At 50.4% G+C, this 13,752-nt stretch overlaps 1 protein-coding gene across 3 annotated transcripts in view; it reads left to right on the top strand.

Annotated features, from left to right (window-relative positions):
• MTMR14 (myotubularin related protein 14) overlaps positions 1 to 13,752 on the top strand; it is a 91,121-nt gene that overhangs the window by 74,172 nt on the left and 3,197 nt on the right. The window contains exon 18 of one of the 3 annotated variants that reach the window (XM_028719717.2): positions 5,687 to 5,830. The exons of the other annotated variants lie outside the window; for them this stretch is intronic. Within the exon in view, the coding sequence (XP_028575550.2) occupies positions 5,687 to 5,830 (144 nt within the window). The remainder of the gene's footprint in view (positions 1 to 5,686; positions 5,831 to 13,752) is intronic. 3 annotated transcript variants of the gene reach the window in all.

Genomic DNA, 13,752 nt, shown 5'->3' with positions numbered 1-13,752 from the left:
GGGTCAAGACCTCCTGGGAACAGTTGCTGGGTTCACTAGGCCTCCTGCGCTGTTTTGGTTTCTTTGAATAAATATATTGCTAACCTGCTCCTGACTCCAGCTCCCGACACTTTTGCAGTCCTTCAACCTGAGACCTCCTTCATGCAAGCCATGCAAGAAGGGCCTTTCACACAAAAAATGTTTTAGGCACTCTGGCATGCTGGCATCCAAGGGATTTAATAGTCTTCACAGAGCTCTGCTGGTGCCGTTCACAACTCTTCACGACTGTTTTATCCTCTGCTCCCAGATAATGTCACTGGTTCCTTCCTTCCTTCCTTCCTTCCTTCCTTCCTTCCTTCCTTCCTTCCTTCCTTCCTCTCTCTCTCTCTCTCTCTCTGTCTCTCATAGTTTGTCATAAACAAAAATCTCTCCTAAAATCGCCAGATTTACGGAGGTTCTCTCTGCATTTAAAATGTAACTTATTCAGTGACCCAACGTGACTACAGCACTATGCTTGCATCAGTCGTGTCAATCATGTACACTTGGAAAAATTGTTTAGTTTTCACAGTGGAAGTTTGCAGGAGATGGGCTTTTGTGCAGCTTTGAAGAAAGAGGTAGCAAGAGAGCAAGGCAGGGGGGCATGTATTTCAAGGAGTAGGCGCAGAAACTGATGGGCACCCTGCCCAAATCACATTTTTCTCCATTCTTCTCTGATGCACTGAGGAGCTGGAAACTTGCTTTTTAAAAAACAGAAGCAGAAAATGGACTGTAAATCAACTAGTAGAGTCTATCATCTGTACCCCACAGGTGGTTGAAATTGCAGAGTTATTGGGTAATCCCTTGGCTTTGAATCCTCTCTGGCTGTGTCTGCAAACTTCGTGGCTGGCTTTGTGCTTCTGTGGCCATTCCAGTTCTCTCTCTATTTCTGGCTTCCCTCTTCCCCTTCTGCTTTGCTGACCAAGCAACCGGCGTTTCTCTCCTTCCTGCACTCGGCTCTTGGCAGCTGGCTTCCTACCGATTTCCAATCCCTGGTCCGGCCACTTCATTGGTGAGCCGAGTTGCGTGAGCTTTGCCAGAGTATACAAGAAGGCCAGACTCCCCAAATCTCTGGAAACATGATCCACCCAGAGCAGTATGTGTTGAGGTTAATTTAGACTCGAGGCCAAGAGTTCCTGAGTCACATTCTCTCTACCCGACATTCTAATAAGTCTTGCTGCCACTGCTGCTCTGCCTTGAGCTTCCTTCTTTCACCGCACTAAGACAATCTTTGGCGCCTCACATTCTCTTGTTACAGGGCAATTCCTCTCTGCTAGAGCAGTCTTTCCTGCCAGCTAGCCCTGTGTAAGGTCTCTCTACCTTCTGCACTCCACTGTGGGGATCTGTGGCCTCTCAACTTTGTCTCTCTGCAGCCCCTTATCCCCACATTCACAATGTTAATGTCCTAGCAGTCATGAAGAATATTCTTTTTTCTCCCCTTCTTCGGCCATTTGCTCTAAGCCCTTTCTTCTGTTCACACAAAGGCTTTAATAGAAGAATACAGTGGTACCTCGGGTTACATCTGCTTCTGCTTACGGACGCTTCAGGTTACAGACTCCGCTAACCCAGAAATAGTACCTCGGGTTAAGAACTTTACTTCAGGATGAGAACAGAAATCACGCGGTGGCAGTGGGAGGCCCCATTAGCTAAAGTGGCACCTCAGGTTAAGAACAGTTTCAGGTTAAGAACACACCTCCAGACGAATTAAGTTCTTAACCTGAGGTACCACTGTATAGATTTTTATATATTGTAAAGTGTCCCATGATCCAGCATGGTATGGAAATTATATAATAAAGAATTAAAATAGAATTGTAGAGTTTGAAAGAACTCAAAAGCGCCGTCTAGTCCAGGCACGTCCAACTCCCAAGAGACTGCAATCTACTCCCTGTATTAAAAAAAAACTGGCAGTGATATACCCAATGTCATTGCCAAGAGTTGTTGAGCTGTTTTTAGGGGAGAGTGACCAGAATTGTTGAGCTTCTTTTGGGAAGTATGACCCAGAGTTGTTGTGCTTTTTTGGGGGGGGGGGGAGTGCCCAGAGTTGTTTACCGTTTTGGGGGGGAATTGGTAAGGAGCACAACAGCCATCACTTAAAATAATACCGCGATCGACCAGGAGATAGCGATCGACCTGTTGGACATGCCTGTTCTAGTTCAACTTCCTGCAATGCAGGAATAGCAGCTGAGAAACGCCGACAGATGGGCCCAGCCATGTTGCCCTCCAGACATCCATCGTCAAAGGTGGGGAAATGATGGCTGTGACCGCGTTGAAGGAAGTCTCTGTGGGAGTTGCTTCGAGGAATCACCAATGCTTGATCCTAAGAGATAAATCTCTTCCTTTCCCCCCACCCCTTTCCTTGTACTACTAATCCCCCCCACATGGATGCTTCTCCTTGCTTCCGCATCCTTGTAAGCGAAACTTGCCGGCTGCCTCCCTTTTCAAGTCCTGCCCTGCTTTTTGGAACTCTTGCTATAAACGGCTTCAAAGCTAAGAGCCAGTAGGCGTCTGGGTATTCGTCCTTTTCTCCACCCCCACCCAAAAAAACCCTCTTTGCTTCAGAATGCTATGAGCGCACCTGTGGATCCCTCTGCAGTAAGACAGCCGGGGACTGCAATGAAGGAGTCAGTTTTGTCTTTATTTCTGACGCGTTTCTCTGATGGGAATCCGCTTCGCCGCCAAAGTTGTCGGGAGAAGGGAAAGAGGAGCCAGCGAGTCTCTTTGCTTGGCATGTACAGGCGTTTGGAACGGGAGCCGCCAGCAGTTGATTGACGGCCACCGTCTAGTCAGGGTGGCTGTCTAGAACTTCCACGTTCAGAGTATTTTGTACGTCCCTGGGCACCAGAAGGAGGAGGAAGTAATTGTCTTCATGTCCTGCTTCTGATTGGCCACCGTGGGAAGAGTGATACAGTGGTACCTCAGGTTACGTACGCTTCAGGTTGCAAACGCTTCAGGTTACAGACTCCGCTAACCCAGAAATAGTACCTCGGGTTAAGAACTTTGCTTCAGGATGAGAACAGAAATTGCGCAGCGGCAGCAGCGGGAGGCCCTATTAGCTAAAGTGGTGCTTCAGGTTAAGAACAGTTTCAGGTTAAGAACGGACCTTCAGAACGAATTACCGTATTTTTCGTCCCATAGGACGCTCCGTCCCATAGGACGCACCTGCTTTTGGGGGGGGGAAATAAAGGAAAAAAATTTTCCTTTATTTCCCCCCCCCCAAAAAAAAAAACCAGGTCGGGGAACAGTGGGATAGCGGCGCTGGCCTCCCCACTGTCCCCCGAGCTTGTGGGGCTGGCCGATGTCTGCCCGGCGCGAGGGGCGCTCTGCTTCAGTTGCCCCCGTGCGCAAGGCTTGCCGACACCTGCGCGAAGCATGGGGCGTCCTCCGAAGGGTGCCCCGTGCTCCGCGCTGCCGGCTACCGCCCGCAATCCATGCGCGCCAGGGGGGAGTTCCCCCGGGCGCGCAAGGCTTGCCGACACCTGCGTGAAGCACGGGGCGTCCTCCGAAGGGCGCCCCGTGCTCCGCGCTGCAGACTGCCGCCCGTAAGCCTTGCGCGCCGGGGGGATCTCCCCCCCGGGCGCGCAAGGCTTGCGGACACCTGCGTGAAGCACGTCGCATCCTCCGGAGGGCGCCCCATGCTCCGCGCTGCCGGCTACCGCCCGCAAGCCATGCGCGCCAGGGGGGAGTTCCCCCGGGCGCGCAAGGCTTGCCGACACCTGCGTGAAGCACGGGGCGTCCTCCGAAGGGCACCCCGTGCTCCGCGCTACAGACTGCCGCCTGCAAGCCTTGCGCGCCCGGGGGAAACTCCCCCCCCCCGGGCGTGCAAGGCTTGCGGATAGCTTCCTGGAGCCTGGAGAGCGCGAGGGGTCGGTGCGCACCGACGCCTCTCGCTCTCCAGGCTTCAGGGAAAGCCTGCATTCGCCCCATAGGACGCACACACATTTCCCCTTCATTGAGGGGAAAAAGTGTGTCCTATAGGGTGAAAAATACGGTAAGTACGTAACCAGAGGTACCACTGTACTAGCATAGTTGATGCTTTGGCATGACCCAGCACAGCTGCTCTTCACCTTTCCTAAACTCATGAGAGACAGCGTTATCCCACAACCCTTGCACAAGCCTAGACGGTTGGTCATAAAAGCTGAGATTTGCTTTCTTTAAAAAATGCTGGATTGTAAGACGCTTTGGAGACTTTGTGGCTGAAAAGGGCAGGGTGTAAATAAATTTGTGTGGAAGAGCATCCTCTTTTGCCAAGGGCCCAGTGACCTATTGTGCCCAGTCGGTTGATGAGCCCGTTCTTGCAAGAAACCGGAGAGCAAATCCCTTTTTATTCGCCTTTCCTTGTTCTCCAAGCAGTGACTTTTGGGGACAGAGAGAGGGGTGGTGATAGGGAACAGCGCCAAAAGTGGAAGTCTGTTTAACCCTACAGCATTGTGCCTTTCTCCCCCAAACTGGAAATCTGGATTATTCCCCGTACATTGAAATGACCTTTTCAGGTAAGAGCGGGCCTAACGCTTCTGCAAAATGCCAGCAGCTGCTGGTGCTCCGACTGAAAGCGGTTTGCCTGAAGGGCCTCTTTAAAATAAAAATAAAGGGCTTCCTTGTGAACTGGGCTTGCCGCCTCGCAGCTGATGCTTCCTTGCTCCCATCGGATTCATTTCTTCCAAATCGGCCAGCTTGTCGTATTGCTTAACGCTTAGCGCCGTGTGTCACTCCTGGGCCGCCAGCTAAGCATTCTGGGACCGTGGAGGAAGGACGTGGCCAGGGGCTGAAAGGCTTGCCTTTGGAAGGAGGACGAGAACGGGACTGCTGCACGGTTTCTGCTCTGCAATCCGCTGGGGATCTCCTCTCTGTCTCTCCGCTCTGCTGCCCTCTGGGCCGCTTTCTTCGATTAAGCGCTACTGCTGCTTTCTTGCTTTCTACCAACTCACGGCCGTTGTGGTCCCACGCTGCCTCTCACCTTCCAGGAAAAGAAAACCGGGGATGCCGTGTCAGGATCTGAGCACTCCACTGGCTGGAAGGGCCGGGGGACAAGTAGAAGTTCCTCCCGGAAGCACAAATCTCATAGGAACCTTAGGAAGTTGCTTCGTACTGAGTCAGATCCCCCATCCATCCTTCTTGCTACTTCCTGCACTGACCAGCAGCAGCTCTCCAAGGTTTCAGGTGGGGGGTCTCTCCCAGCCCCCAGCCCCCCCGGAGATGCCGTTGGGAATCGAATCAGGGACCTTCTGCATGCAAATAGGATGCTCTGCCACCCTTCCCTCTTGCGCCGCTCCATGCCCTCCGCAAACTTCCATTGGGCCTGCATGACGACCGCACCTTTGGGAACAGCACCAGGGTTTTTGGGCTCTCTTGGCAAGACGATTCTTGGCTTTTGCAGCTCCTGCATGACATTAACCGCTGGTTTGCCCGCCACAGCGATTCAGCGCTTTCGCCCTCCTTAACAAGCTCAGCATCTTCTTCCTTCTCGCTTTAGAAAGGCCTGCCGTAAGCCGTACACCCTCAATGCCATTCTTGAGATGATGATGATGGCAGTGTAAACTCAAAGGGTCAGGAGACCAACAAGGGCTTGAGCAAAAGGGACGTTCTGCTGAACAAAGCCACTGACTTGCATCGTCTCCTCTTTCTCTCTTTCTCTTTCTTTCTTTCTTTCTCTCTCTCCCTCTCTCTGCCCCAGATCTGCAGACCATTCTCTGCCTGGATCCTCCATCTCTACAGACTTTGGCAGCTGGCAGATGGTAACGGGGAATGGCAGTATACAGGAGCAAGCAGACTCCTCCCTCCCTCTCAGCTTCCCGGATGAGCTCCCTAACAGTTCCCTGTAAGTGTGCTGAGAACGACGCGTTGGGAGGGGCTGAGCTGTGCATAACCCGATGCCTCCGGTTCGGACTTCCGGCATCCTGAAATGATAGTCACCGGCCTGGGCAAGGCCTCTCTCCCAGAAGACCCACAAGGACCATTACTGATTTGATCGTACCAGGCTAGCTAGGTCCAGCGGTCTAACTCAGTGTGACAGTTCCTTATAGGCCTTCTCCCTAGCGAGAACATGCTGGTGCCTGGCAGTGCAAGCTGACTCTTCCCACCCAAACACCCCCAGAGCGCATGGGATGCAGATATGCCTTTCACAATGCACAGGGATGACTGCGAACTTTCCCCTTTTTTCAGCCATCACAGGTACTTCCATGCAGATGCATGTCTCGTCTTGATATCAGTCCTGTTGCTAAAAGGCGGATGCTCCGTAGATGTGAGCTGGGCCCCTCCGGGGAAGCACAACCAGTTCTGAATCTTGATTTCAATGTGCTCTCTCGTCGGGCTGATCCTTTTCCTTTCTCGTCCTTTTCAGCAGTGCAGCACATGGAGCTGTGGAACTTGGCCTTCCTTGATTCAGTTCGTTTATGCAGAGGTTTTCAAGACAACTTTTGCGCGTTGTTGTTTTTTTCCCATTCAGCCAAGCCTTTTGTTTTCCATGGCGTTCCTTTACCTTGCAACTTTTATTTACCAGGCAGAGACCATGGCACTGTCATTTGATCCCTCTTTCTTCTGCTCCAGCAGTCCAGTCCTAGGAGTTCCTGCCAAGGGGCTACTGTTGCATCCACTGAGCCAAGGACAGATCAGACCAGTCAACAGCCTCTTCATTTTCTCTTCCTCATTTCGGAAGTTTTCATTTTAATAACGATAATCTTGTTATTTGTGCCCCGCCCATCTGACTGGGTTGCTATGTGGATTGGGGAGATGCACTGCTTTTGCAATTCTGTGGGGCCGGCCCTATATTCTTGGCAGCTGTTGCCAGTGCCAGTGTGGTGTAGTGGTTAGGAGTGGTAGACTCGTAATCTGGTGAACCTGGTTCACGTCTCCGCTCCTCCACATGCAGCTGCTGGGTGACCTTGGGCCAGTCACACTTCTCTGAAGTCTCTCAGCCTCATTCACCTCTCAGAGTGTTTGTTGTGGGGGAGGAAGGGAAAGGAGAATGTTAGCTGCTTTGAGACTCCTTCGGGTAGTGATAAAGCGGGATATCAAATCCAAACTCCTCTTCTTCTTCTACAAATACTCATGTCTAGCTGTGTCCCTCAAAGTGTGTTGGGACTTGAACTCATTGATTGCACCAGAACTCATTGGTAGACCTCGTCCTCTTCCTTGCTGGCATCTTGTGGCTTCTTTGGCCAGTGGTCTATAACCCTTTATGTTAGTTTTACGTTCAGACCAGTGCCAGCTGAATCCTTTGTGGTCTTGCTATAAGAGGACTGTGCTCGCATTGCCCCTTGATAGCCTCTCTCTCATTTGCCCCTAGCCCTTCTCACCAGGCTCGGGCAGAACCTCGCACCACGAAGTTGCTCAGTTTAAAATGCCACACTGACGGCAGCATCCTTGGCACGATAGTTCCCTGGGGTATTGACGCTTCTCCTCCTAGCATTGGAGTGAGGATGGGTCTTCTGTACAGTTGGCAATAGAGTAGAAGGTTTGGGACATATTTGGAATGGGGCTTTGGCTGAAGCGGTGTCTCGGTGAACTATCCTGGAGGCACAGAAACGAGAAGAAGAAAGCTTAATGAGCAGTAGTCCTGTTGGTTTAGTATGGATTCATTACTTCCAGAAAAGCCAAGTCCATAAGTTGGCTAGGGCCACAGTGTAGGTCTGTAGATAAAAGACATTATACCTCCAACAGATGGCTGTTGTTGAGTAGAACTGATCTGGCTTCTGGCACTGAAACCTGGGTGGAATTGACCTCTCGGCTACATCCACCCAAGTACTCAATTCAGCGCCAGCAAGGACTAGGGAGATGGTGTTGCCATGATCTATGAGAATTGCATCTCTCTCTCTTTCTCTCTCTCCAGGCTTCCTGTCTGGGTTGCAGAACTCTTGAGTATTGAGTTCTCTTGAGTATCCCTGTGTTGCACAATCAGGGCAGACTAGGGGTTGTGCTGTTTACTACCCAACCTGCTGCCCATGGGGAAGGACTGGTTAAGAGCCAGACACAGTCCAGACAATATGGAGGTGCTGCGGGCAAGCGGTCCATCTGTCCAAGGAAATGGCTAAAATAGCGTTCCACCTGAAGAAACAGGTTTGCAGCTTAGGGCTTGCCTTGCCCGATCTTCCTCGCTTGCGGCACAAGTTGCTTCTGTGGTACAGAGTGCCTTTTAGCGACCTAGCCTGGCGATCCACTTGTGGCCCACCCTATCTGGACAGGAAAAAGCCTAGCCTTGCTTGCTTTCGGCAGACCTCCAGGGTAGCTGGCTGTAATGTGTGCTATACATGGGGCTGCCTTTGAAAACTGTTCTGAAACTGGGTTCAGGTAACCCAGGTTACTTGAAGGTCTGCCTGTCTCTATATGTACCTGTCCATACATTAAGATCTTCAGTGGAGAGCCTCCTAAGGGTGCCATCACTGTTCGAGGTGAAGCGAATTTCCTGGGGTGAAACACTCCACAGAGGTTTCCTGTCTGTTTCTTGCTTTCTTGCCCTTTTTCTCATCGGGCAAAACCTCTTTTATCTCCCCAGAGTTTTTTCAGTGCTGTTTTAATCCTGCTGACTCTGTTGCGCTGCTTGGCATAATCGCGCGTTTTGGCTTTTATATTTACATTTTAAGTGTGTTCTTTCGGTGAACTGCTGTGGGAATAATTGAAGGGCAGTTTTTTGTTTTAGTGCTTCAAATAAATGAGTTGCATAGGAGGATGACAATAGTGGTACTTTTTAAGTTCGTTCCAGGTTGCACGTATTCCCCCCCCAAGAATACAGAAATGGAGTGCAATAGCAGACAGGATCCGCACAAGGAGGAGGTGCAAGGTGTTAGTCTGCTATGTTTCACTCAGAGTAGACCTATTGAAATTAATGGGCTTACCTTGGTCAGTGTGGTCATTAATTTCAATGGGACAATCGGATAGGGCTTGTGAGGTGAATCCCGTCCAACGGGTCAAAACTTAATTGAATAACACCCATAGTATATATTGGGCATTTCCAACTGGTCGATTGTGATCTACCTATCAATCGCTGAGTGTCCCTGGTTGATCCTGGTCGGTCGCGTGATCCTGATGGATCGCCCAAGGAAAAATAAAAGCTCAATAACTCTGGTCAGTTCTCCCCCCAAAAAGCTCAACAACTCTGGTCAATCCAATGGGTAGATCATTGCCAGTTTATTTATAGTGGGAGTAGATCGCAGTCTCTTGGAAATTGGACGCACTTGGTATATATACATTGAGACTTAACAGAAACCATACAAGATACTTCCAGTGTTTTGCTTTAAAAACCACATATTAATAAATGCTCATAATTTTTCATTATAAGTGCAGGCTTAGCGCTCACAAACAAAAATTTGAATCTTAGCCTTTAAAAAAAAATAATTCTAAAAGATATCAGTTCAGCCCTTACTGCGACGTCCCACAATTTATCCATTCATTTATATCTGGTAATTTCCAGTATTTAGAATGGATTATCACAGCAGGTGCTGTCATGCAGCTAGTCAGTTCACGATGTTCTTTTTGTATTAGATCTTAAGTTTAAACGAGCAAGTAAAGGAGTCCAATATCTTACCCGTTAAAAGCTTTCATTTTCTTCTGGTATTTAGTGCGAGGGCATGTTCACCGCATGTGGCAGAAGCCCCTTTGCTTTTTGTTCTTTTAGACACTTACAACAGCAGATATTTCAAATGCTTATTTTATTTACCATGCCATCTTGTAGCAGCACAGGGAAAAAATATTTCTGTTCTATAAGCTGCTGCCCTCCAGTTGTTAGAAACTTGTACCCACTTCTCCTTGTGAAGCGGACTAAATTATGCTAAGTATTTTGAAATACAGTGGTACCTCGCAAGACAAAAAACTCGCTAGACGAAAGGGTTTTTTGTTTTTTGAGCTGCTTCGCAAGACGATTTTCCCTATGGGCTTGCTTCGCAAGATGGAAACGTCTTGCAAGTTTGTTTCCTTTTTCTTAACACCGTTAATACAGTTGCGACTTGACTTCGAGGAGCAACTCATAGAACGCGGTCTGGTAGCCTTTTTTGAGGTTTTTAAAGACTTTGGTGATTTTTGAAGCTTTTCCAAAACTTTCCCGACACCGTGCTTCGCAAGACGAAAAAAATCGCAAGGTGACAAAACTCGTGGAACGAATTAATTTCGTCTTGCGAGGCACCACTGTACATTTGACTTGCGTTAGGCAGGCAAGATTCAACTTTTCCCAGCGTGGAACTCTTGACTGGAGCCTTTTTGTTTAAGTAATGACCTATCTTGACTCATGAGCTTCCCAAAAGGCAGACATATGGGTGAGACTTGCAGGGGTGCAAAATCAGCGAGTGATGGTTAACCCTGACCTACCTGCCAGTTCCCCCCCGCAAAATGCCCCATAGGCCATGCCTTGCCCTCCAGCTAGATGCCCAAACCAGCTTGGTGGAGAAACTGCCCATAGTGGGGCACATTTGCAGAGAAGAATTGGCAGACATGGGGTTACACTTGTCTCCTGCAGACCCAGGAACGGGAGCATGCAAGTGCTCCCAGATTGTGTAGGGGTGTGTGTGTGTGTGTGTGTGTGTGTGTGTGTGTGTGTGTTGTTTTGAAGATAACAGATGCCTCTGGTGTGAGCAAATTCCTTCAGAGGACATGGAATCCTCACCCTGAGCCATATCCTGGGGTCCTTCCTCTCCCACCGCTGCCATGTCTGCACAGAGGCAGCATGCTTCTGTCCCTCCATTTCCCCCCCTTCCCAGCCTCCCCCCCACTTCCATGTCTTTGGTAGCTTTTCAGGCTGCCAGGATCTGAATTCTCCTACCGCTGGGCAAATGGCCACAGCCTGGGCCTTGCAACGAAGGAAGCACAGCTGCTGCTGCGTTCCGAGTGGCAAGGAATTTTTAAAGGAGCCGGAGCTGTATATCTGGAGGAAGTCGCATGGGGGCGGCGGGGGAGGCAGCTTTCCTAGGCGCTTAATCCAGGCCTCTTTCTCCGGCTGACCCGTAATTGGAATTATGTAGGCCAGTCTGTAATGAGGTCGGTGTGGTTTTGTCCATTGAGAATCCTGCCTTTATAAGGAGTGGGGTGGGGAGAGATTCTCCTCTAAGCAGGCGTGGCTAACCTGTGGCTCACCAGATGTGGCTGAACTACAGCTCCCATCATCCCTGCCCATTGGCCATGCGGGCAGGGGCTGATGGGAGATGGAGTTCAACACTGCCTGGAGCCCGTAGGTTAGTCACCTCTACTCTATGGCTTCAGACACACTGCAGCCCTTTGACTTCTCCTAGAATTGGGGTGGAAGAATCATGCAAGTGCGTTCTGCCCATGGTGGCCACAGTCAAATGCAGAGTGTGTTTTTATTTTTGATGTTATTTATTTGTTGCATTAAGGGATGCAGGTGGCGCTGTGGGTTAAACTACAGAGCCTAGGACTTTCCGATCAGAAGGTTGGAGGTTCGAATCCCCGCAATGGGGTGAGCTCCCGTTGCATGGCCCCTGCTCCTGCCAACCTAGCAGTTCAAAAGCACATCAAAGTGCAAGTAGATGAATAGGTACCACTCCAGCGGGAAGGTAAATGGCGTTTCCGTGCGCTGCTCTGGTTCGCCAGAAGCGGCTTAGTCATGCTGGCCACATGACCCGGAAGCTGTACGCCGGTTCCCTCGGCCAATAAAGCAAGATGAGTGCTGCAACCCCAGAGTCGGCCACGACTGGACCTAATGGTCAGGGGTCCCTTTACCTTTACCTTTATTTGTTGCATTTATATCCCACCTTCCTCTCCAAGGAGCTTGAGGTGACACACATGGTTCTCCCCCTCCTCATCTAATCCCCCACAACAACCCTGTGAGGTAGATTAGGCTGAGAGGCAGCGACTGGCCTCCAAGGCCACCCACTAAGCATCATGGCAGAGTGGGGATTTGAACCCTGGTCTCCCAGGTCCTCATCTGACACACTACCCACTATGCCACACCGGCTCCCTTGTTGGTGAGATGGGGTATCTATGTACATGCACCTACACAGCACCAGGTGCAGATCAAGGAAGCCGGAAACTAAGAAACACCGAGCACAAAGCTAGATATGTGTACGGTTTTCTTTCAAGCCTCCTGCAACCCATCTTCAATAGATGCTTTGAGTTCCAGGAAATGCATTTTTATGGCAGCCCTTAGCTTAAATCTGGGAGATATTACGAATGAGCTTAATGACTTCCTGCAGCAGAAGGAAGAACCAGAGTAAGTGAAGCTAGCTTACAACTCCTGCAAGCCAGTCTCCCCTACAAGGAAATGGGGGATTCTAAAAGCCGACCCTCTCTGCAAGCCCTCTGGGCTTGTTTCCAAATACCAAGCAAGGAGCTGCTTCTGCTACAGACTTTTCTCCCCTGCCCTCCCCATCCAGTCTGGAGAGCTGCAGTGTCACTAAACGGGTAATTTCACCGAGGAAGCAGCATGTGGCCAAAGCCAGGGCTTATGCCAAAGTCTTGTGTAATCTCCTGATAGCGCTGTTTGTGCCTTGGGAGTTTCTCGGGGGAGAGCCGCTAGCTTATTTGTAGTGGGGCAAATAAGCAGGGATCTCTCCTTCCTCACTGAGCCGCGTGTGTAGGTTTTCAGAGATTGGAATCAGGTGGGTTAGAATAAGGTGGTGGGGAGAAGAGCGCAAGTTCCTTCTCTCCCTGCAGTTGTTCTAGTTTGTCCAGCCTCTCACGCATTCCCTGGCCTGGGGGGGGGGGGGCTGCTGCAACATGCAAACTCTGCCATTTTGTATTAGGAGGGGAGATGGTAGAGTGGGGTGCATAGCTTGAAGGCCATGAGCCCATGTGGGAGCCATACCGTAAACAGGGGGTGGGGAACCTGCAGACTCCACCTCCCATCAGCTTCAGGCCAAGGACGATGGGCATTGTAGTCCAGAGCCATTTAAATAACCATTACTCTGAGATTCTTGGGGGGTCCACATTTGGCGGTGAATCTGACGACGCTTCCTGGATCAGACCAAACCTGCGTCTAATCCCGGGTTCAGGTTCTGTCGGGAGCCTTCCAGGTGGAACCGCAGGAGAGGGGCAGGAACATCCCTGGATGTGAAGAGGAGGAAGCCTGATGTCTCAAGGGAAGCCAAGGACAAACCCCTGCAGCCCATTCCTACACATGCTTCTTCGGAATCTAGGGTACACAGCCCTGGGCCCACTTAACCTGGGAATAAGTCCCATGGAATTCAGTGGGGCTTTTTTCTTAGCCAGAAAGATAGCCTTGGGCCCAGATTCAGCTGCTTGGTTCCATTAGCAGACGAAGCCAAGCGCAAGACTCCTGCTGGTGCAATGGTGCAATTTCCTCTCCTCTCCTCCCCCGGATACGGAGGGTCAGGAAGACTCCCAGAATAGCATGTTGGGGGAAAGAAAGACAGAGGGGTCATTCCAGCAGACAAGCAGATATGTTTGCACCGGTGGAACAATCGCCTTTGCACTGTGTCAAATTCCAATGTTCAACAGGGCTTACTCCCAGAGGAAATACAGATAGGATCGATGCTTTTGCTGTAGCTCTCTGCTTCAGATCCTGCGATCCACCAGCCCCTTTGGGACTGGTGCGGAAGTTTTCTTTGCGAACTTCACAATGCCGCAAGTCCTGGACCTTTAAAAAGCATTTGGAGGAAGACTCAACAAACTTGTGCTTCCTTGCTGCGGTTTCTGAGTCTCTCACCCCTGTTCTGGCGAAACAGCAACATTTCTCTGCTTTTGCGCAGTTTCATCTTCAAATATGCATTCCCTTCTTTGACTAGTCCTGTGACATGGAGTTCCATGGGCTAGTCGTGGGGGCGCCGGAAAGGCCCTTTC

The sequence above is a fragment of the Podarcis muralis genome, chromosome 2 (genome assembly GCF_964188315.1).
Source record: "Podarcis muralis chromosome 2, rPodMur119.hap1.1, whole genome shotgun sequence".
NCBI lineage: Eukaryota > Metazoa > Chordata > Lepidosauria > Squamata > Lacertidae > Podarcis > Podarcis muralis.
Note: the sequence above shows the minus strand (reverse complement) of the source record. Positions and strands in the feature narration are given on the sequence as shown.